Raw genomic sequence first — 24,964 nt, forward strand, 5'->3', positions numbered from 1 at the left:
AACTTAGCAAACAGTAGTTGGCATGCTATCAAACAATAGAAGGATCATTTGTCTATGTGTCATGCTAAAAGAATACAGATTTGAAAACTGACCTATCTACACCGCTGGCTAATGATTGCACCAACCACATGCTGGTTTACATCAAGATGTGGTCAATATTCTTTCCACATGTTTGTCCTGATTTCAGTTGTTCCAGATCATATGACTTACAGCCCTGTTGTGGATGATATAACTACAATATGTCGTCACCAATGTGGGTCTCATCAGCTGACAATGTGCGGATAAGAAAGCAAACACGTGCTGTGTTTGTCACTGGAAACCATGTGAGTGGTCCTCGGGCCAGCTCTTAGACTTGAGCCTTGAAAATGATTTTCCCAGCCTTTTTAAAACAAAGCCTCTTCATGTTTTTGCACGCCATGGAAGTAGCTGGAGTTTTAAGCAGTTCTTTGTGGTGTGAGTGACACTTTGCGGCTACTTCTGTTTGGCCCATGGGAGTGGATGACAGCTCGAAGAGATGATGGGACAGTGTTTGTGTTGTGTCGGCTGAAGTGTTTCTCTTAACTTCCTCTTTGATCGTACGGTACGAAGACGACACCTTGACACCATGAGAGAGGAAGATTCTTGAAGCGATGATGGCACTTTTCTAGAAACATTAAACTCTGATATGTAATGAGAAAAGTAAATGCCTCTTTCTTGAGAAGTACATTATCACAATGTCCACCGTCGCCATGTTTGTTGTTATTGGAAACTCTCTTCTCTGCTCTGCCCTCTAGTGGGCATATTGCCTAGCATACATGCCAACTTATAGGACTCGTTGAAGTACGTGAGCAGGAGGCACTGATTTGATTGGAGCTGTTTCCTCCTATTAGCCACGTCAACTAAAGAATAGTCTCATCCATGCCAAACTGCGTATGCAGTGGCACAGGAAGATGACCTCCTCATCTTGATCCTGCCTTCAAGCTCCAATTGGCTCAGTTGTTTCCGCAGGGGGAGGAAAGCCAAACCAAACTATATTATAAGATCAGAGACAAGCGTGCCGATGCAGAGGTTGGGTTTGGAACAGTTAAGGTCAAGATCAATGTCTTAACTCGACCTTCGTCTCTGCCCAGCCCATAATGACACAAAGGCAGCAGGGCTTTTATTTCCATATCCTGGTGTGACTCATCGATTTGAAAAAGGACAAAGAAGGCAGAAAAATGTTCAATGAAACATCTGAACAAGGTCAAGGAGTCATTTTTTATGCCACATTCCATTTTTCGAAAAGTATTTTGTCCTGTTTTGGTATTTGTGCTCCAGAGAGGAAGAGAACTGGAGGGACGCAGGAAATGCAACAAAGCAACGCAGCCATGTGATGGCCACCATTACACAACCTCCGCCAAGAGCTATTGTCCAAAACATCCCCCGACTATTGTTAAGCCCCGCAACAGAAGTCATTCATTTAACACAAAGCGAAGCACAAACCACCTACTTGCACAATTACTATGTTTACAACAAACATGCACACATAGACACGAAAAAATACAGCAAACTGGACATTTACCACTGCATCTGAACTGAACCTTTTTTAATTTCTAACGAATACTTCTGGTCTTTTTTTCCCACACTACAATTCAAAACAAACTAAAGCCTTTATCTGTAGTTCCAGGGAAGTCAGCAGGGAGGTTGACCTCTAATGTCAGGGCCTCATCTCACATCACAGCCCGGTGTTTTGGTGGTGAAAAGCCGCAGAAGTCTCTTTATCACATTCCAGCTGCAGACTGGAATGTCAGCGTGCCATCTGAGCTTTAGGTGTTACAGAATGTACGAGGGGGCGCCGTCGTCATTGCTGTTTTTTTTGTAATCTTTTGAGAGCTGTGTGATGTGGGCCCTCAAAGTCAAGGTACTTTTAGAAGGTGATGTCATATTTGCCAACTTCTGCAAGGATCTATTTTAGTTTTGAAGCCTGCTTGAGGATTTGTCACTATGGGAAGTGACTCAGAATCAAAGGATCTATAACACTTTTAGTTCCTAGTGGTTCATGGAAAATCTGTCAGGGGTAGATGAGTCTCATAAACTCCACCAAGGAGGTTATGTTTTCACCCCTGTTTATTTTTTTGTTGGTTTTTGTTACCAAGCAAAATAACAGAAAAACAACAGAATACATTCCTACGAAACTTGGTGGAAAGGTGCGGAATGGGTCAATTCTGGTGCCGATCCAGATCAGGGGACGGATTCAGAAACTATTTTCAGTTTCTTTAACATTGGGAGATAGGGCATTTTTCAGTACTTTCATTGTTTTATCAGGGAATAATAAATGGATCTATAAAGATAAGGTACATTTGGGAACTGATATTCTTGAGTATGTACAATTTTGTGCGGCGTGATTGAACTTAAGGTATGCGGCTCTACTGAGTGCCATTCTAGTATTTCCTTTTGGATGGGGCAGACAAAGTTTTGCTGGCAAAAGTGTAGATATGAAAAATCATTTCCGTGCAAATCTCCAGTGAGCATCTCTCGTGTGAAAACTCACTCGGCTCAGTATCTGCTGGTGTCATGATGCTGGTCATTCAGGGATGTTCCTCCAGGCTGCTGACAGGCTGATTGGGGATGGCAGACGTGAGTTTGAGGAGAGTTTTCCTTTCAGGTTAAATAAAGGTGAAGACTTGAATTTTGACTTTTAGAGCTGAAGTGATGGAGGTTCTGAAACTAAATCAGCTGGACAAACAAAATTATTCTTATCTGTCTTGTACACAGTTGACGATATGCACCTGAGGGATTTTCTGGAAGTGACTCAGTGGAGACATTGTGTTTGTGCAGGACTAACAGCCAGACAAGCACCAATCTGTGGCATAAATGAGAAATAAATGAGAATGACTGTGATCATCAGGCTCAGTCATGTTTGCAGTTGAAGCCAGTTTTCTTCCTGTGTGCAGCCTCCTGCCTCTGTCTAAATACTGCAGGCTAATGAGCTGGCTTCCGGAAATAGACAGGTGATTAACGCACTGCTCCTCTCAGTGCAGGGCAGAGCAGAGCTAGTTAATGCTATAAGCTACCACAGGGTAGCAGTTCCCTCTCGCAGGACGACAGTGTAGATGTGCTCGGACTGATAGTCGGGGGAAAGACACCCTTACAGCTAAAGGTCATTAATAACTTTTTTTTAATGGTGCTGGTGAGCTTGGGTTGAGCTTCAGCCATGCAGCATCAAACTGTACATACGGGAGCCAGCTACATGATCAGTCAACTCATGCAAAGGAAGAGTGTGCTGGTGATGGACAAGAAGGTTGGACTACATTTCTGATAAGTTCACCACAGTAGCTGTGTTTTAGCTATTTGAGTTTGAAATGTTTAAGTATTTAAGTATAGTTTCCTATGGTGGTTGATTGTGTTTTACAGAATATTTACCACTGCCAAGGAGTTAATGTTTCGACTGCACTTTGTTTGTTTTTTAGCAAAAAACTACAGAAACCAATTTCCATAAAATTTGGTAGAGGGGGGTGCAGCTTGACTCAAGGAAGAACCCATTAATTACCCATTTGGTGCGGATCTGGGTCAGGGGGTGGATCCAAGAATTGTTTTAAAGAACATTGTGAGAAAGGTCCCGATATTTCATTGATTTGTCAGAGACTTCATTGATTTAGCTGAAAAAGACTGATTTTTCGAATGTGTGCAATTTGGTATTGATAACCAGCCAGTCAACCAGGTATAGTAGCTTGGTGCGCTGTGGTGGGTGTGTCAAGCCTTCTATACATAGCCAGCTGTTATCCCAGTGAGCGTTGTGCTGCACCGTAAGTCACTAATCTAATCTAGTCTCCACTGTGACTCTGACTCTGTGCATTTGAGGCCACGCTAACTTTGAACTGGTGATTTAATTAACTGTTAAATACCTGAAACATCAAATGTGGAGCCGTAGATAAAACAACACGTGATTGGCTGAGGATGGGAAACAGCTAAGGACTACTCTACTGTTAATATAAAAGAAGAAGTAAGCACAGCAATCTATGTGAAACTGACCCTTTGCATGTATCATATGTTATTTTCTGATTTTGCTCAAAGAAAATGGCTTATCTGACCACACATTGTATTCTGAAACCATTGTGTGGTCTCTGCTGTGAGAACCGCTGAAAACCTCCGATTCATGCTGGGAAAGGATTAGAATTATATGCTCAGTGAATTTTTCTTCCCCCACACACACACACACACACACAAACCATTTCATACTTTCAAACTCTCAAACTCAGTCATCCGAGTGTCGTCTACTCCTCCTCTAGTGCAGATTTCCTTCCTGCACAATCTTTCTTATTATTTCGTATTGTGAACGTTTCTTTCATGCTCATATTTTCCTGTTGTGCGATTACTCACTGTGTGTTAGCAACAGCTTGTGTTGTAGTTAAAGGTTACAAACTACCGCATTGCAATAGATGAACAGAAGAAGTACTTGTTTTTCTGGCCTTTAAGATGAATTAGGCCGTGTATTTAAGCGTTTTTTTGTTTTTGTATTGATGTGATCACTGTGTGTTAGTGTGTTTGATCTGATATGAAACAAAGGGAATGATAGTTGACAGCATGTACTGTGCCCTGCTAGATTAACAGCAGGAGAGAGCTGTGCCGTTATATAACCAGGGGGAGGCCGAAGGAAGGAAAGGGAACAGTTCTTTAAAAAAAAAAAAAAGGTTATTGGCAAGAAGTTTAGGGTGTGACATTCTTCTTATTCCTGCTCTAGGTGGAAAATTGTAGATAACATGGCAGAGAGGCTGAAGGAAATTAATTCTCTCCAAATACTTGGATAAAAACATATCCCTGATAATTTATGACAAACGTACTTAGGCTGTTGTCAGGCATGAACTCCAGAAAATTGGGTCAGGACATTTTTCTGAGTCCATTTTTCACATAAAGGACGCAGCAGGAGATAGTCCGGGTCAGACGCGCTCACAACAACAGGACATTTACCAGAACATTCAGGCAACGGGGAACATAAACTCCTCTGCTGAAATCACCATGCCTCATTACCAAAAGCAATATTTGTATTATGTATATGTGAGGGTGTATTCTTACAGTTTTGCATCTGTCATCACGTGTAAGATTCATAATCAACTCGCCCACTCGCTCGCTTTTAATTTTCCTAGTTGGCAAGAAAAGTTCCAGAAAATGTCCAGAGCAACTGACTCTGAAATTTGGGTTCTCACATACAGCCCCTCTGGAAAATTTCAGGAAAATGATTGGACTTTGGTGCATGTTTGAAAGCAGCTTTACAAACCCAATAATTCTGATAAGATTATTTCAAATCAATAATTAATGAAAGCATATGGTGATCAGGATGATCTCCACTTTGCTCTTAAACAGAACTCATTTTGCACCAGTGTTAAACTCACTGTACAATAACTGCAACATAATACACACACAGTGCAGCATTTCACTGGGAAACCAGCCCGACACAGTACAGTTTGTTATACTTTCTCTGTATGAAGTATTATTACACATGAACATCTGTGGTCCAGTTTCACAAAGGAAGAAAAACAAGCATTGCCGCTTTTGCCTGAACCCAATTTAAATGAGGTGCAACATTGTGTGACTGTTCAGTGTTAGTGCTCGACTGTGTGTTGTGTCAGTTCGTCCTGCTCTTGTGTTAATCTGTCGCTCGGTCCTGTGGTTGGAGAGTGTGTGTTTACACAAGTGGTCACACTCTCTGACTCCAGACCTTTCTGCTCAAGAAAGAGCCCTCCATCTGTGAGTGTGCAAGTGTGTGTGTGTGTGTGTGTGTGTGTGTGTGTGTGTGTGTGTACTTGTACTTCCCTCTTTGTAAGAACCAGTTATGTGGTTTATATTTCCTTTGGGGAGGATTTGGGAAAGTACCTACACGGGCTGAGTCTAACTTTACATTAATTGGTTTGTAGATGGGCGTGTATCTGACATCAGCATGTTGTCAATTCGACTGTTGTTGTTTAGTCCGTAGGTCCAGACCCTGGTTTGCGGCACCTAAGTTAGTGGGTGTGAAAGCCCCCTGGCAATTGGAGATTGAAGACTCAGTTTTAACGTTCAGGTTAGAATTAGCTTTAAGTTAGTGGTGAGGGGTTGGGAATGCCATTTTGTCAATGATTGTCCTCACAAAGATATAACTACAAGTGTGTGTGAGTGGAGCATTAGTATTCAGCCTGGTGAGCCTCTCTGAAGCGCCTGTCGGACCCTTTGTTGTCGCTCTGTGAAGGGGTCTCAGACGCTCGGGGTTGTGTGCGAGTGGTGTCATGAGAAGCTTGGAAAAAAGGACACAAATTGTTGTCATGAGTCCCGACAAGCAGAACACTCCTCTCTAAAACCCAAAGCTCAAAAGGCAACTTAACATGATTTCAGTGTGGTTGTTGTTTTGGGCTCTCTGGCAGTGGGTAGGTGAAAATCCCCTTTAATTTCCCTCTTTTGTGCAGCAATGTGAGGTCACTTTGCATGATTGTTGTTGTTGTGTGTCGGGGGGTGAAGATGATACGTAGTCGTTCTTCAGAAGCAGTGGTGTTTGCGTTATTGAAGCTGAACGACTTGGCTGCAACTGTTAACACCCCAGAGGTCTGTCTGTGTGTTTGTGTCCATCGCAAAATTTTGCAATTCTTTCGTATTAACTTGGCTGCTCTGGTTTTTCCAAACTTTGTATTTCACCAAATGTTGACCTCAGTGAACTTCACCGCAGGAATGCTTTAGCGCTCCGGTGTCTTTTTGTGTGTTCCCGCGCAGGTGGCCTCTGGTTTTCGGTGTATATCCTGTGTCGAGGGCCATTTCCGTGGATACAAGTTAGCGGAGCTTCCTGGCTTCCTGTTTATATGACCTGTGGGTTTGGATAGGCTTTTATCCAATCAGCCACTTCCCTTTACTCAGCAGCATAATTTCTTTAAATTCCTTAAAAAGTGATCAGTGCGCCATCTTTTATTTTGTTACCATCATCCAGCGAGACTTGAGTGTTTCTAGAAGAGGTGTGTGTGAGGCTGAAGAGCTGAGGAGGGCGTGAGCCTCCACTGAACGCTCTGAAGGACTCAGCAGTTGGGAGCTTTTGTGCAAGAGTTGCACATTGTCTTTTGAGTTTGCCTGAGACAGACATTATATCACTTGCGCTGCACAATAGACGACGGACACTTTTCCCCTCAACGCAGACTCTTCCTCCCTTCCACCAAAACCTGTTTAGTGTGAGAACATGGAACATGCGGGTTCAGATTTATGCTTCATTTGAAATCTGAAACCTCAAGTTCTGCATATTTGATCGGCCTAAATCAAAAATGAAGTGCTGGTTTGTTTTGAATAGAAAACCACAATCCTCCTCTTCCTCTTATATGCTTGAAAGGTGAAAAGTTCATAGCTTGCTCTTTCATGGAGGAAGACATCATCTTGCTGTTTCGTTGTCTGCATGGTGTGTTCCAAAAGTTTCAAAACTGTCTCTATTTACACCAAACAAATTATTATTATTTTCTTCATACTGTCCACAAAATCACAGATTGAAATTGACACTCAAACAGATGGAGACACAAGACTTTAAACCCAGGAGCCACTCAGCACATAAATACATCAAAGTCCAGTTACATGTTAAATTACTTTTCTTACCTTAGTACATGTAATAATTTGTGTGTGAATGTTGTGTGTCGTGCAGCTGAACATTAATGTGTCTCTGTCCTGCTGTGGTGTTCAACTGTGTCCTTTGCTGTTTCCGATCAATCATGATCAATATTCCATGACGTAAGACGGCTGCGGGCGCTGCTCTGTATTGACGTGATGGCGTTGACCCAGTTGCACATATTCACACAGACACGAGCACATGAATTAACAGTCACATTCACTCTTGCAGTTTTTCCTCAGTCTGTGACTCTTTCTTAAACAATATCTCTTTTCATCGCTCATACTTAAAACTGGACTCTGTAGTCGTTAGCTCTTCCCTCTGTAAATCACCAGCGATGTTATAATGGCACTGGTGTCTTTGTGTGTTACAACGCCATCCGGGAGTTGAACTCTCCACTGCGATAATTGGGTTACTGTCCCAATTTTCTGTGACCGAGTTCTCTTGATCATATGGCTCTGGGTTATTTCTGGCCTGGGAACTCACCAAGAAGTTTGAATTTGTCATTTCAAACGAGGATAATTGGAACAAGACAGGGTGCGGCACGCCTGATTTATTTTTCTTTTGTTGGTTATTTTTAGAATCGCAATGATGTCACAAATTCATATTTAGAAGCAGTGGGTGGGACAAGTACTGTCTGTTACCCTGTGACAGGAGGGGCAGCTGATAATGGGCCAACATGGTGTTTGCATGGCTTCCTATGCAGCTACAAAGTAGGATAACCTCTTTGACCTCTGGACCACCGTGCTCGTCCCCTCCTGCTTACTTCAGTACTTACTTATTCTTTCACCCCTGTCTTCTTGTGTGTTTTGTGGTTTGGTTTTCAGGAGGATTGTGCTAAAACCACTGAACCGATTTCCACGAAAAAGAAAACAGTTGTGAGAGAGGGCATTTTCTCTAATTCCCCAGGAAATAGGATGTCATGATCTGCTTTTTTTTGGCGTAGCTGTAGGGCTTAACTGAATTTAAGGGGACTGTTGGACCTTGGTGGAGGTGTACACTCTACTGAGGGCCATTCTATATTCATTTGGTTTTCAATAAGACATGATATGTACAGATGGTTCGTACAGGTCACAGATGGCCCCTCAGATTTCATTTAATCTACGAATGTTTATTCATTTCTTTGCACGGTTTAAAAATATAAAAGCTCAAGTGATATTTCATCTCGGTAGAGAAGAGGAAAGTCGGTAACTAGAGCAGAGATGTATATTTCTGTCGGATTCCACTGTAAAATCACTTTGTCATTTGCTTATTTGGCTTTTTAATTCTAATTTCTGAAATGCATTATGACGCTGGCACCGTCCTCCATCATTTAGCAGCTGCTGACACAGTATTGCTAATCGCTCTTGTAAATTCGAGGAAAGTGTTTCCACTTGCATTGCGTCTTGATGTTCTAGTGTTTGAGCCGAGAAAGTGAACCGTGACTCAGGTCAGCTCTGGTTTCTGCCCGGCCGATCCTATGACCCAACACACACACACACACACACACACACACACACACACACACACACACACACACACACACACACACACACACACACACACACACACACACACACACACACACACACACACACACACACAGGAAGTTTTAGCGTGAGCCAGCAAAACATAAAAGGGTTTTGTCAAATATTTGGTTCCTAAGCACGTCTGAATGATGCTGTATAATTAAAGTTGCATTGTCCTCCATTAAGTTTGACTGCTTCAAGGTGAACAAGCCCTGAAACGGCACTAACAGCATCATGCGTCCTCTAAAAGCACTATTGATAAAATACTTTGCAGCTTCAGAGGCTTTCAGCTTTCATTTCATTTAGTTTTTATTAAAAGGTGAATACAACCCTCACACAAGACTGAGGCCTCCACCGATGATGAGAGATGAAAATGTGACCCTCTCATCGTCTCCTCCTCTTTCGTCAGTCATCATCTCTTCATCATCGCCCCCCCCCCCTCTCCTGCCTCGTACCCTCAGTCTCCTCAGTTTTTGACAGGAGCTGTTGGATCAAGGGAAAATGGGGCGAGAGACATACGTGTAGAGGTGAGAAAGAGAGGGTTTGGTCATACACAGGAAGGGAGGAGTGGGGAGCCACAGGGTGGATGTTATTGGTGTGTGTGCATAGGAGAGCCGGTACAGAAGGAGTCTTTGTGGGTGAGGGCATCTGGAGAAACACACACACACACACACACACACACACACACACACGCTCAGCCCATGACATCACAGCTTGCAGAGCAGCCAGCAGGAATGTTACTGAGAAAGGAGAGGCTTTGTGGAGGAGAGGAAAGAGACGGGAGGGGAGGAAAAGGAGGAGAAGAAGAGGAGGAAAAGGCTTGGCCAGGGGAAAAGTCCGGCACTCCCACTTTCTGGAACAGGACGGACCAAGGCTAGACTGAAGGGAACAGAGCTCAATGGGATAAAACTTTCTGAAAACGAAACCCACATATGTAATATTACAAAACTAAAGGAGGCTTGCGTTTGAATATTACAACATGGATTTACTGATGTCGCTTAAATAGACTAGCTGTGAGAGCAACAGGTGAGTAACACCCATTTAACGCATTTTGTGGTAGTTTTTTCTTTTATTAAATCGATTTTATTTGAATGAGAAAAATGGGAGAAAGGCTGAAAAATATTCTGTGTGTTTCTTTTGGAAATACTTCACCTCATCTGTTGGCCAAGCCGTGACATTTTTATACATAGGGAGCAACTTGGGAACGGAAAAGGAAGTGTCAGAATACACTGAAGTCCGATCCAAAACCCAGACGTTTTACTTTTCATAGTCATATTTCTGTTGGATTAGGTTAAGTATTCATGTCAAAGTTTATCAAGAGGTTGCAACACAATGCACTTTACCCTCTTCGCACCGATTTCTCTGCTCAGTCCAGCTGTTGGCCCCCCCACCTGCCTGTCTGCTGACACTTCCAGTCAGATAACGCCTGTGTGTCCATTTAACCACATGTTTAGTTTATCAGTGACGCACCATCGCCGTTATTCAGCTTCTACAAACCGTCTCCACTGAAATCGTGAATAAGTTCCTGATAGCACTGGGTTGGCCTGGGTTCACAATCCAGGCTGTTTGGACATGAGAGCACCAGGCTCCAGTTACTACACAGGATCATATTTAGCCAGGAGACAGAGCCAGGGGAAAATGCAGACTGCTCTGGGTTACAACAGGAGCTCAGTGTGTGTGTGTGTGTTTGTGTGTTTTTTGTGGACGTATATATCATCAGGCTTTCGTCTTTACGTTTGCCATGTGTTCTGACCGCAGTGAGCGCTCTAGCAGACGACTGTGACGTGATATTAAAAGGCACGGTCGATGAGTTTGTGTGTGAAACTGAACGATGGAGGTTATGAGACATAAAGAGAGTGTGTGGGTTTCCCGTTCAGGAAGTGTTCGGGTGTATTGTCTTTGGGGTGATTGTCTTCAGGTTTATGAACCTCCCTCCCCCCCCCGCACGGTCTCAGGCGGGCGGCCAAGTGTATGTGTTCAAAGTGTGTGTGTGTGTGTGTGTATTTGTGATTTTGGTGCATCACAGTCGGAGAGTAAGTATTTCCAGATGTGATGGACGTGAAGACAGATAGAAAATGAGACAGCAGCAAAAAACTGACTCAGACAGACTCACATTTGTACTAATGTAGTTCTGACTTTCCCTTTCCACTATGTTTATTGTTCCCACCCCTTATATTAACCTCAACAGTTTAATATTTAACCTTCTTTTGCACCCTTATGTACATGTTGAAGAATGATTGCCCTTTTTTAGCCTCAAGTTAAAGATCTGAAAAAGCAAAGTAAAACTGCTATTGTGTATGATAAGACCAGGAAGGCATCTAATGTCTCTATATATAATCCTAATCATATTTCTAATCATAAAATCTATTATTTTCGTTAGGATTAGTTTCAGGAACTTAACCCCACCCCTGATTTTATACTTTATACCCACATCTCAAACATTAAATGATTAAAAACCCAACACTAAAGCACAAACTCTGGACTGCAGGACTATCAGGCTGAGGCAAAGTGTCCCTAAGACAAAATAAGGTTCGATACCCAGCCAAGCAGTTTTAACAGGTAAAGCAAAGACAGGGTCAAAGAATGCACGACACAAAGTGGAGGAGAAACTAAAGTTAATATCTCCAGCTGTGTAGAAAAGCCTAAAAACACTGAGGGCGAAGACATTTAGATGCGGGTGAATAACAGTGGAACAGGTGCAGGTGGTCACAGTGGTTGGAAAGGCGTGAAGGCAGGAAGTGGAGATTTAAATGAGGGGTAAAAAAATAAATTACTACAATAAAACTGAAAGTTAAAACGTGAAACTGCTCAAAACGATAACTTGATCTCAGGCCGGAGCACGAGACTGATGTGACTGAACCAATCCTAACATTTGATCTGACTTCTTCAACCAAAATCCAACCATAAGTTGGGCCGGACTCTTGAGTACGAGTTTCCTCAGTTTGTCGTCCTTTTTTGAAAAAACTCAAAACACGTACACTCAGTGTGGGTCTGTTACGTCTCTTAATGCTATATTTCACTATTAATGTAAATGTGACATGGACACTGGCATTTATTTGCATGCATGAGACACACAAACACACATTGTCCCTCATCACAAGTCCGACCTTGAGGACAGACAGCTATGCCTGGAATGTCAGTTCACCTCAATGCAACACACATGAATACACACCTGCGAAATAAAATACACACACTTGAAAGAACACACTCGTGCTTGCATGCACTGCTGCACACACACACTCCATTGTGTGTGTGTGTGTGTGTGTGTGTGTGTGTGTGTGTGTGTGTGTGTGTGTGTCCAGGAGAATAGCATCACATATGAGACATTCCTGTACTCTAGTACTGTTTTCCTGAGGCAGTAACAGGATATCCTCCCCCTCTGAACTGTCCTGCTGCTGGACACACTCACACATTCCAACACTCACACACATGCAACGTACACAGCGGGTCAGATTCTGGAGGACAGACGACCCCATGTGTGTCCTCACTCATGAACATAGGTTGCATATAGAATTGGATGTGAAGCCAATGCAGTCCCTGAAAACTTTATTCTCTCAAATCACCAGTAGGGGTCAAATTTCAACGTGAAAATTGAAAATTGACCCCACAAAAATTGCTGTAACTTCAGTGTACTTTGTTCAATCTCCCTCAAACTACATGTGTGTAATTACAGAACGGCATATGCTGAAATTAAAAGGTGATAATGTGGCTTGTAGTTATCTGTATTATTACACAGCCCCACAAAGCCACTCGCATAGCTGTAGACTTCTGACGAGCCTTGCCATGTATTATTAGTTTAGTCGTCTGTGTTCGTGGCCCTTTTTCATTTCCTCTCTTGCCTCAGTAAAAAAAAAAAAACTCCACTGTTTTGGGGTTTTACTCAAACAAACTGCAAACATAGCCTGGAATGCAGCACGTCTGCAGTTCAAACAACAGGTAGAGAGACTTCGAAGCTGTACACAGATCAAATCCCTTATACAAGAATCAACAATGACACAGCAACAAGGTAGAATTCATGTTTCACTTTAAAATTTCATAGATTTTAACATTGCAAAATGAGGAATTTGCATGTGACTGAGCCAGACAGATCAGCAAAATGCCCGAGGCAATATCTTTTCTTTCTCTGTGAAGAAAAAGGACACATGGGATAGGAGGACAGCCCTGAAGAAGAGTGGAGAAGAGTGTGGCCTCAGTATGTGAGAGACAAGAAGGATTTTGTAAGGACGCAGGGTGTCATAATCCACCATGTGACTTCACTGACCACTGTTCCTTCCCTCGAACAGTTCACAGAGCGGAGGGAGGAAGGGAGGGAGGAAGGAAAAGCAGAGAGGGGTTCAGCAGAAGAGGGGATGAGAAACCAAAAGGAGAGAGAGAAGAGAAAGAGGTGTAGATACGGCAATGAAACAACCTAGATTTCCTGATAAATTACTAAAATGAACTAAAATCCGCCTTTCGCTCGTGCAGAAATTGTTCGTCTACAGTTCAAATCACTATAAATATCATTAAAGACAGTCTGATCTTTTAAGTGTGGGAGGATGTAAAAAGTCAAGACTCCCTCCTTATGGCTCCGTGTGTGTGCTTAACTGAACAGTGATCTTATTCACTCAAGTGACCCTCATTAAATCCCCCCCCACACACACACTTGGCATGTAACAAAGACTGGGGGCCAGCAGCTCCTCATGGAAGTAAACACACCCTCAGAGTGGAGGTGTAAGGTGCAAGGCAGTAAAACAGTGAAGCCAATGGAGCGTTTGTTTCATGGGAAGTCAATAAAAGACAGGAGCGTGCACATGAAGCTTGTGGCTAACAATGTGACGGATAGATGTCTCACAAAGAAGACAGGGTCACAGGTTTGATCCCTGCAGGCCAGCGTGTTTTCTAGTGTGTGCTTTTTTTCTAGATATATCGTTATCTGCGTTAATGTTTTCCGATTATACAAAAAAACATGTTTATTTTCTTAATTCTAGTTCTGTGACCCTTTTTTTCTGATGATTTCTTCCAAAGTAGAACACAGAGGCAGAATTAGATTTAGAGTTAATCAACACAGGCAAAAACTCACCAGGAGCAGAAACATGGTGAGGGAACTGACCTGGACTAAGAAGACAAACTGACACAGAGGACGGGAGTAGAACCCAGGAGCGAGGCCGGGAAAACTGAACACATGAGGACAGGTGCTCATAAGGACAGGAAACAGGAAAAGGACAGGAAGTAACTAATGAGGAAAGTGGCTTCAAAATAAAACAGGAAATGAGACAACTTGAGGCATGTCGAAAGGTCACGAGGATGGTAACACAAGATAATGAGTAGAAAACACGAATCCAAACACGAGTCCCTGAGAGTCTTTCAAGAACCCTAAAACCAAATGCAAGGATTTGATTGATTGGTTGATTTTTGTTATTGTGTCATGCACATTATGTTCCCAGCCTCACACAGGCTCACAAGAAAGAGAAAAAGAGAAGGAAGAGATAGCAGCATCAATAACAATACGACACAAATATAGAAAATGTTCAAAAAATGTTCAAAACACAGACATGAAGAATCATTTTTTATGAATTAAGCATTATTAGATTATTTTTTATATTTATTTGTATCATAAATGTTTTATTCCCTAATATTGGTATCGGCATAGGCCCCCCTTTTCAGTAATGATATAATAACCATATTTAGTGACTGTTTGTCATATTATAAGAGCATCGTCACATGTAATGTTGTCAAAGTCACATGTGTTTGTTTTAATATGCGCAGTGTATTGCATAACATGATTAAATGAAATTTTAGGCCCTTTAGAGGGATGTTTTAGTGCCAAACTCTGTCTTGCAGTTATGCGATTAGTCGTAAGAAAAGGTCATTTGGATTTTGGAAATGGAAGAAACACATTCTCGTCGTCTTAACAACTGCTTATGATGTGGCCTTGAGCTAGGCACTTAATCCAGACACGCATCAGTGAGGCTGCTCAGTGAAAAGCTGAGGCTGAGAGGAAACAGGGAGTGAAAGTGCGTAACAGAAAATGTGAAGCTCTCAAACATTAACTATCTTCACTGCTGCAGAACCTGAAACGTCTTTACTAACATTTCCATTGCCGGCGATACACAACTGCAGAACAAGTCTAATATCAAAGTGATGAAGATAAAAATGGTTTCAACTGTTTTTTAAGTGGTTGAATTGAATTTTAAGAAAGGAAGAGTCTCTGTATTGTTGTACTGTGGTAAATTGTTGTTTGTAGTAGTTATAAAGCAGCAGCATGTGTATTGCTCCCTCTAGTGGTGGGAACGAGTCAGAACACACTCCTGCTGCAGAGGTTCAACTCAATAGACTGTGCTACTGCAATGCAGACAGATATGTATTTGTGTGTGTGTGTGTGTTAGAGAGATTATTAGTCTAGAGAACATCAGATTTTGATCTTCCTGTGCTAAAAACTGGTTGTTAATTCTGGCTTTGAGCAAACATTGTATGTGTAGTGTGCAGCCCCTCCGTACTGTATCTCTTAACCCACACGCCCTCTGTCTGTTTGTGTGTTTGTTTGCTGACACAGAAATCGTGGCGGGCAGCCGAGGATGTCAGTGACTCAACGCCGAGAGAGCGAGCCCTGAAGAGCGTCAGTTTCCAGGAATCGGTCAGCGTTATCACCGACAGGCCCGCAAGCATGGAGCTGGAGAGCCAGCAGATGCAACATGGCTGCCTCGGCAGTCCCAATAACCGAGCCCACGGCGAAGAAGAGACTCCTGACAGCGAGGTGGCTCAGGTACGCAGGTTCTCAGAATCCCATTCTTAGAAATCAACATCGAAAACTTTGATGTCTTCAGATTCCTTTTGGGTTGAGTGGTAATTGGACTGGTTGTGTCAGAGTCTATGGTTTTGCAGAACGTTCACATAAAACAACACTTTTCATTTATATCTATATGGCTATTAATATATGGCTATCATCCAAATATCATCCAACAGTATGAGGTGTTTGATGACCAATATTGTACAAAATCTGTCCACTACAGCAGCCTGACCATGTGCTGTGTCCACAGGAGATCCGTTACCTGGACCAGGTGTTAGACGCAGCCTCTGAAACACCCACTAATGGAACCTCGTCTCCGTCAGATCACCACAAACCAATCAGCGTTGACAGAAGCTCCCCCTCTGTCTGTGTGTCAGCATCCCCTCCTGTCAATCACCAGCACATCATCGTCGAGGGGCACAGACAGACAACGTTCCTCCACCAGGACGACTCCCTCGTCCGAACCAACGGGCACGTGCAGGGGGAGGAGTCGGGGAGCAGCAGGGCGAAGTTTGAGCTGAGGGCGTTTCAGGAGGAGAGGCGGCCCGCGAAACTCTTTACTCCCGGAGAGGAGCAGCACGTCAGAGTGACGAGGACACGACCCACAGAGGAGGTGGGCAGCAGACCACAGAGTATATTAATAAAGATGGACGATAGGGAAACTGTTTTAAAATCAACAGATATTGGACTGTAGTTACAGACATTGAAAAACTTAAAACTTAATATGCATGGAAGTTTCCTCCTCTCAAATTCAAATGAATTGAAAAGCTAAAGTTTACTGTTGGATACTTGATGGTGATTCTCCCCCGTGTTTGTTTTCTCTGTTCAGGTTCACGAGTTGGAGCGTGAGCGTCAGGAACTGATCAAAGACCAGGCTGTGAAGAAGAATCCAGGCATCGCCCGGCGCTGGTGGAACCCTCCTCAAGAGGTGGGTTCCAGTTGAATCCTTGATCCTTGATTTCAGTTTGAATTCTGCTGCTTCCTGACAAACTGACTGACAAACAAACTGGTTCCTTGGTTGGTTCGTTTTCTTTTCTTTCCAGGTTCCTTTGGAGGAGCAGCTGGAAACCGACCAGCTCGAGTCGCTCAAGAAATACCAGGAGAGGAAACAGCAGAGGCAGAATTATACCTACACATACACACAGGTAACACACATACACACAGACTTTGATGATAAGGATTACTTTCCATCTTTTCTTGACACATTTCTGTCTCCATCTCTATTTGCAGCCACAGGTGTCAGGCCCTCCGTCAGTGGTGACCTTTGACCCCGAGCTGACCAGGAAGGAGGACATTCTGGAGAAGCAGATTGACTTCTCCTCTGCCAGGAGGCAGTTCCTGCTGGGGGAGACGACAAGGAAGGACGTAGCTCCTCAGATATATTCGGCCAAACCTTTCTCGAAAGCCACAACCAGGAGCAGCCAGGGGAGCAGTGACATCGTCGCTGACACCGGAGAGAGTCACGTGACCTGGTCTGATGAAGGAATCGCAGGTGAATTCACGTGCGCACGAGCCGTCATGAAAATCCTGCATGAGGAAGAGGAAGGGAAGGGTCATTTCCTGCCGCCCTACCACCCAGAGGAGTCCGACTCGGGATTGGACGACTTATCTGTCCGCTCTCAGGACACCACAGTGTTTAGCTTGGATAATGTTTCCGACAGCGGGGCTTCGCTGCCCCCTACCCCGCTGCCACTTACCCCGGTGTCACCTCCCACCCCCCAGCCCACCACACCAGTCAACGGGCAGACCAATGGCAGTCCAACAGAAGACGAGCTGGAGTTCCACGCCGGGATGCTCGTCCAAAACGCCATCCAAAATGCCCTGGCGGCTCAGAACGACGGGGAGTGGCAGCCATTGGACTTGGATTCTTCCCAGTTCAGCACTCCGGTGTCTCCATCCTCAGCTTCAACCAGTAGTCCAGTGCCAGTCTCCTTCTCCCCTGTGTCTTCTGGTGGAGCCCCAAGTCTCCAGTCGCCTGTGTCCTCCAGTCCAGCTCCATCCAACCCGTCCCCTCTGCCAGAAAGGCATCCAGAGGTGAGAGTCACTTTTGAAGAGAAACCGTCAGAATTCCTAGAGACTCAGCAGCCACAACTCCAGACGCCTTCCCCCGCCATCTCAGACTGTCTCTCCCCGCAGAGAGCCAGAGACGGAGGCCCCAGGATCAAAATCCAGTCCTCTTACGCCAGGGCGCTTGCTTCCTCATCTCCGGCTCAAGCTCCTGCCTCAACAGCTCCCGTCTCCAGGCCGACCCCAGTTTATCGCCCACCTTCCCCTCCGAGCCCGGAGAAACCGGAGTACAGCTACTTCAGTAAGTACTCCGAGGCGGCCGAGCTGCGTAGCACGGCTGTGGCAGCGCGATGCCCCGAGCCGGAGGCGGCGGCCAGCGGCCCGTTCCGCCTGCGCTCCAAGAAGCAGCGAACGTTGTCCATGATTGAGGAGGAGATTCGAGCGGCTCAGCAGAGGGAGGAGGAGCTAAAGAAGCAGAGGGAGACGGGGCCTGTGGTTAAAGTCCGCCCCAGCAACGTGTCCAGCAGCGGTCACGGGCCTGTGAGGACAGGGATGAAGAAAACAACCATTACTCCAGCGGATAAGATGAAGAGCAACAGTCTGCCAACTAGACTCACACTGACAGCGAAGACAGCACCAGGTTAGTTGTTTGAAAAACCACCAAACTTAACGTGATCGTGCCACTTCAACAAACTTGTCTGACTCTTTGTGTTTTTGTGCGATTCGCAGGAAAGATCGAGAAGGTTCGACCCGTGCCGCCCGTCTCGCCCTCGCCCTCAGAGGGAGCCCTGTCCGACGCCGGCAGCGAGGACTCCGGGGGATCACGACCCAAGAACTACATGCAGACGCTCATGGAAGACTTTGAATCCCACAAGGTGAAGAGGAGGGAGAAGATAGAAGACAACAGTGTAAGTATTCCATCAAAGAATTAAAGAAAATAGAGAATTCAAAACTGTCAACCATCAAAAAACAATAAATCACAAGAAATACATTTTTGTTTGCACAATTGTTACCATTATTTTTTGTGATTTACTCTTGAAAATATAAAAAACAAAAATGCTACGTCCCCCAAAACAGTATGAATGATTCAAATCTTGACCTTCCATCTATATTTCTCAGTAAGTGAAAGTAGCACAAAGCTGACAACAGCTTGTCTCAGTGTTAGTGGCCTAAAATGACCTCTCATTTGGATTTTATAAAGTCGGCATATATTGAATACCCATGACTCATTGGTATGAGCAAATTCTGTGCAACACCAGAGGGAATCTCCCCGCCTGAAACAGGACGTGAAAATGTGTATCTGAATACGTCTCTTAATAGTCATTATTAAGATTTATGTGTCTATTGACAATAAGTGTTGGATTTTGTCAGACTTAACTGTTAAAGTTAAGGTTTAAAGAAATTTGCGATGACACAGAATTGGCTTGTTTCATTAATTTTCACGTAATGTGAAAATATAACAGTTTCACTTCTCCTCGTTGAATCTGTTCTCTAAGAAATCATGAAGTGCAAAGTAACAAAATACACAGAAAACTTGCAGTTTCATTTAAATGTCATTGAGTTAATTTCCTTTTCAAGATATTTTCCTGGATGTATCTTGAACTGATCATGTTGCGGTGCGCTGTGTTTTCTCGCTGCTGGTGTTGATTGTTTCTCCATGATGACATCACATGTGTTGACTCTGTGTTACTGTTGCTTCTCTCCTGCTGGTCGGTCAGTATGCCCGCTTGCTGCTGGCTAAGGAGGTAACCACCGAGGTACCTGTCGCTCCCCCGACCCGTTCACTCCGTTCACTCTGTTTACATCCACAGACCTGGGCCAGACTCCAATCTGAGAAACACTGTATATTGTGGACTGTTTCTGCACACTACTACACGCTTTCATCCCATAATAGAGTAGCTTCATATACCGAGACCTAGCATCTCATTGAAAGAATCATTAATCCGGTTGATCTGAATATGATTACAAACTTGTTTCCATGGCAGTTTTTGTATTGTCATGTCAAGTGCATATATAAAAAGAACATTTAAAGCAACACTGTGTAACTGAGCAACAGCGCCCCCTGCAGCCTCTTGTGTTGATTGATTCTTTTGGGCTCTGTGTTGTAGATAGAAAACAGTCAATCCTCTCTCACTGAACGGAAACCTGCTGGACCTGATTCTAACGATTCAAGCTGGGATCAGACAGTTCCACACTTCTCACAGGAGATTTTTACCCACTCAGCAAAGTTACATAGAGCAAAAAGAGACGTTCAGGGTGAGGAGTGGAAATGAAAGAGGAAACATTCTCCACCATCAAACACATTTTTAAACTGCTATATTGCAGTTACAAAAAAGTTGCACAGTGTTGTTTTAAAACCACCAAAGTTGACAAAAGTGCTGGACGATGAAAGACACAAGGAGATTTACAAAATAACACAAAACAATATAAAATAAAATAGAAATAATAGGCTAAAAAGTGAATACAAATGACTTAAAGACTCTTAAAAGTCTGAGAAAACATGTAGGTCTTTAGTTTACACTTAAATGTCATCCTAGACGAGTCAACAGTAAGAAATACAAACTCTGTTTAAATGTTCTAGAAATGAATCCGGTGCAGATAATATAAATGGGAATGTAAAGAAAACCTAAATCTGTTTCTATCTGGTCCCAGGTCTGCTTGTGGTCTCACTGCTTATTGTTCTGTGGTGGTGGTGCTGCATGTGCCTGTCCATTGATTTGTGTGTGTGAGCTTTGATTCTCCCCCCCCCAACACACACACAAATGTTTACCTCCTCTACGAGGACGCAGGATTTATGATCTATACTGCAGCCAGCCAAAAGGTGGCGATCAAGATGCTCTGGCTTATCTTTAGCTTCTTCTTTATATACATTTCAAGCTGGTTATAATCAATTTGAGGTCTTATTTACAAATGAGAGCATCAATGCTTCTGTTTCCAGCGACATAACTGGACTCAGTCTTATGAGAATCATGTAGCGTCCTCCTCCATCATTTTAGATCATCATCCTCTGTTATGTCAGATCTCAGCATCGCACCTTCTACCCGCATCTACTTCCCCTTCACCCTGAATCCTGCTCACAGAGAAATGTCCCCCGTGTGTGAAGATGGGTGCTTGTAAGAGTGTGTGTGTGTGTGTGTGTGTGTGTGTGTGTGTGTGTGTGTGTGTGTGTGTGTGTGTGTGTGTGTGTGTGTGTGTGTGTGTGTGTGTGTGTGTGAGAGACAGTGTTTGAGGATTAAGTTATGAAGCAGTTCTGGTGTTCAAGCATGAATCTTTTGCTGTATTTATCAATATTGTTATTACTCATATTGTTTTTACTGTCAAATGTTGCAGGTGCGCTTCATTTTGCTGTTTTATTTTGACAAACGTGGCTCAGACGCAAAACCGTCATTGCGGGGCGATCTAACCAAGCGCTCCTTCAGTGTTTGACATCCACTGCACGTTAAAGTCACTGTGGTGTGTTTTGTTTTTGTGACGGAACAAAGCATGGGTTTGAACCACTTCTTAGCTCGCAGCAAAAATGAAAGTTCGTACGTCTGATTGTTTGTTTTGTGTTCGTCAGGTTCTGGAGGCCACTCGTGTCACCAGGAGGAAAAGCGACATGGCGCTGAGGTGGGAAGCCGGCCTCTACGCCAATGAGGAAGGAAAGGAGGAAGAAGAGGAGGAGGAGGAGGAAGAAGAGGAGGAAGAAGAGGAGGAGTAAAACGGCTCCTTTTGAGAGACGGTTAAGGGACTTGGTCGGAAGGAGGAGATAGGGGAGGATGAAGGAAGAAATGCAAACAGGAGGAGAAAGGACAAAGAAGGAAACAGTATTTATTTTACTTATAGTATTCTGATGATCATGTGAACCGCCGGCTTGACTGATGGCGCTCATCGAGGAGATCGATTATTGGACCTGACGACTGAAGAGGAGCACGTTAAAAGACGAAGAATATGTGACAGACATTTGAAGTGTTGCAGTGAGTGACACTTTGAAAGGGTTTTCTGGTGGTTTAGGAACGTTCTGCAGAGGTTTATATGGGACAGAAGGTTTTTTACTAGCTGGTAGACGCTGAATGACTTAAGTATTCATAGGATTTTTCACTTTCTTGTTGACATGCGGGCTGAGATCTAAAGATTTTATTACGACAGGTTGCCTGAGACTTGATGAGAATGATGGTTTTGGCAAAGTGAGCTTGATGATAAACCGCAGTGATCTTTAAGTGTGGGAAGATGATGCAGTAGATGAGCGGGGGTGTATGCTGATACTGGTTTTGATGGTTTTGATGCTACTGCAGAGAGGATGTGATGTTTAACAGGATTCTAACCCAAGCATCACTTTCTGAAGTTTTAACGGTGTGTATCCTGCGGTGCCACAGCCCGTCACAGAACAGTAATAACACACAGACAACACGTCGCTCTGAGCTTTCCTTTTCAAGCACCTGTATTAAATCTCAAGTGGCGGCTTTAAGGCTGCTGCACACTAGAGGACGATCAGGGCGATTTTAGACCCAATCTGCCCTTTCCGACAATCGCGGGGGCGTTTCCGCCTGGAGGTCACTCGGTGCTGATTATCTGCAACAATTAATCCTGAAGTGTGAGGGGTTTACAAAATAATCGTAATTCTACCGGTTGAGTCTGAGTCTCCCTGATCTCGAATTGATTCGCCTAAAAGTTGTTTGCCAACCGCCATAAAAGAACTGAAGAAGAAGAAGAAGAAGAAGAAGATATTGCGAGTTTCTGTGAGATTTCAAGTCTCTGGAAATCCCCACTGTGTGTGGTCTGACGTTCTGGCCAAATCATCAAGTGTATGCGTTCTAAGATTATAAGATTATAATCATGTCTGTGGTCTCCCACGTTTTTAAAATCAGCCAAGAGTTGAAAACCCTCTGGTGTGCAGCAGCCCTTCAGCGTCAGCGTCCTTGAATAGTTACAATGCCAGCGATGAAACCTGCGAAACGAGCATCGAGGTGCAACTTTGCCTTAGACCTGTCAGTTCAAGGTTGAACGCTTCACACGTATGATGTATTTTATCCTCTCCTATCCTGTATTACTACGTTTTCGGTAGACGTTAGAGAGAATACACAGCCCCATATAAACAAATCACTATTCTTCAGTGTGCAGGAGGAGACAGGCCGGGGGGGAAAGGGAAGCTAACTGCAGGTTATGTTTGTGTCAGTATGTGTTAAATAAAGAAAGGGCTGGGTCCAGGGTTTTATATTCTTTTTTTAAAAAAAATCACTTATTTTACCTTCGCTGGCTCCGCCGCTTCGTCGACCTGTGCTTTCTGATGTAAGCAGTTTGTTCTCATGTATTATACCGAGGTAGGACTGTGTATCTGATAAATGATCTAACTGAGGATAAAGTTTGATGAAAAAATATATTGAGGAAAAAAAGCTTTTTATAGAAAAGTTGTTATACCAAAAGCGAATGTTGATATTCAGAGAGAAACGAAGTGTCGGCCTGAGCTCTTGAGTCTATTTAAGAAAATAAAAGTACAGATTGTGTGCATGGCATTACACTCGTTTCCTGACCTGACACAAGCACACGACAAGACGCAAACAGACGATCAGCAGCAACGGGCTGAGCAGATGTTCATTTTACTTACTGCAAGTCGGGGTTGTTGATTTTTTTCTAAGCGAATATATTGATTTTGCAGGATGACGAGATTTTCTGTTTTGTTAAAATGGACGAAGAAGAGACTGATGATACTGTGGAATGTCCCGTTGTAGAAAACGATGTTTCTGTTTGAAATGAAATCACCAAAACACGCTGCAGACACAATCGGAAAATAAGTGAGAATTGAAAGTAGAAAAATGTAGATGCATTGTTTTTGTGAACCACTTTTCACTCTTTATTTTGAAGCCATCCAGATTTTTTTTTATCCAGGATTATGATATTTTCTTTTCTGTAAATCAAAGGTTAAAGTTTTGATCAAGTGTCCTTCAGCGAGGCCCTGACCTCTCTGTCTGCTGCCCCTGAATAAAATCCTCCAATAAATGTCTGAAATTCAAAGGAACACTGAGGAAAAAATGCACAAAATGTATAAAAAAAAATGTAAATGTAGGACACGTTCTCTCACTTGATGATAATGAATCTGTATTGTTTCGTATTTAAAGGAAAAGTCCCGGTTGGCAAACGATGCCAAACGCATGTGCCAGCTGCTTCACCAACCAGAAGTGAAAACCAATGACTTCTGCCTCTTCGGTGCAAACATTTCCCCCTGAAACAAAAGAAATACACCTCACATTGGTTCCAGATTATCGTCCTTGTTCTTGTTTTTTATAAACTTTTAATAATATATAAAAGGGGAAATAAGTATTTAATGATAAACGACAAGGGTGTTTTTTTATTATTATGAGAATGTAAAGGAAAGTTTGTTATCGATATCACAAGTACAACAAGACAAGTGCTGTGTTGCTGATCCTGCTTTGAGATTTATTCTTAGCACAAGATGTATCTGGGATTTTCCAGACATGACTCAAGCTTGCAGACATCTTTTTTTTTTTTTAAATGCATATGTTAGTCATTGTGGCTCTTAAGGTTTTCCAAAGAGAAATAAGAGATTTTTTTAGTGGAAATATGAGTTTTTATTTTCCAGGATGAATAACGGATCAATTCCTTTGTGATGAATGATTGTTTTACTGTGGCCTATCGGGACGCGAGCTGAGCGTCCACTCAAAAACGTGTTCACAGCACAATTTGTTTTTTTTATTAACAGACACAATCATTTCTGCTTCAAAAAACCTGCTGCGATTCTCACTAAACACTTTTGAAAAGGTAACAGACATCACGAACACCCAGAGGATTCATAACTGTGTGATTTACTCTTATTATTATTATTATTATTATTATGCTTTTGTTGTTTGAATTGACGGTGCAGAGGAGATTTATTTATCATTTGAAGACGCTGGTAGCTTGTCGTCGCACCGAGCTTCAGTGTGTGACAAAGCAATCGATCACGTATTCGTGTATAACCTCTGTCCCTATGTTAACCACTTGTATGCTCATACTCTGCTTTGTTATTTTATAGCACGTGTAAGGCTCACAGTTATACACCTACTATACATATTATGAATATTTTCTCATTAAAAACAAAACGTGTAGATGTCTGGTCTCTTGAGTGGTTCGTTTACACACACA

General features: G+C 43.2%; 1 protein-coding gene across 6 annotated transcripts in view; it reads left to right on the forward strand.

Moving 5' to 3' along the window:
• Nucleotides 1–24,929, forward strand: part of LOC118125687 (A-kinase anchor protein 2) — a 73,890-nt gene extending 48,961 nt beyond the window's left edge. For 3 of the 6 annotated variants that reach the window (XM_035184540.2, XM_035184534.2, XM_035184537.2), the window contains 8 exons: nt 15,605–15,814; nt 16,062–16,451; nt 16,668–16,766; nt 16,882–16,983; nt 17,069–18,485; nt 18,575–18,753; nt 19,564–19,602; nt 21,405–24,929. In XM_035184540.2, coding sequence (XP_035040431.2) covers nt 15,605–15,814; nt 16,062–16,451; nt 16,668–16,766; nt 16,882–16,983; nt 17,069–18,485; nt 18,575–18,753; nt 19,564–19,602; nt 21,405–21,545 — 2,577 coding nt within the window. In that variant the 3' untranslated portion in view covers nt 21,546–24,929. The remainder of the gene's footprint in view (nt 1–15,604; nt 15,815–16,061; nt 16,452–16,667; nt 16,767–16,881; nt 16,984–17,068; nt 18,486–18,574; nt 18,754–19,563; nt 19,603–21,404) is intronic. The other 3 variants (XM_035184538.2, XM_035184539.2, XM_035184542.2) reach the window with 3 other exon arrangements.
• The last annotated feature ends 35 nt before the right edge of the window (nt 24,930–24,964 follow it).

The sequence above is a fragment of the Hippoglossus stenolepis genome, chromosome 18 (genome assembly GCF_022539355.2).
Source record: "Hippoglossus stenolepis isolate QCI-W04-F060 chromosome 18, HSTE1.2, whole genome shotgun sequence".
Lineage (NCBI taxonomy): Eukaryota > Metazoa > Chordata > Actinopteri > Pleuronectiformes > Pleuronectidae > Hippoglossus > Hippoglossus stenolepis.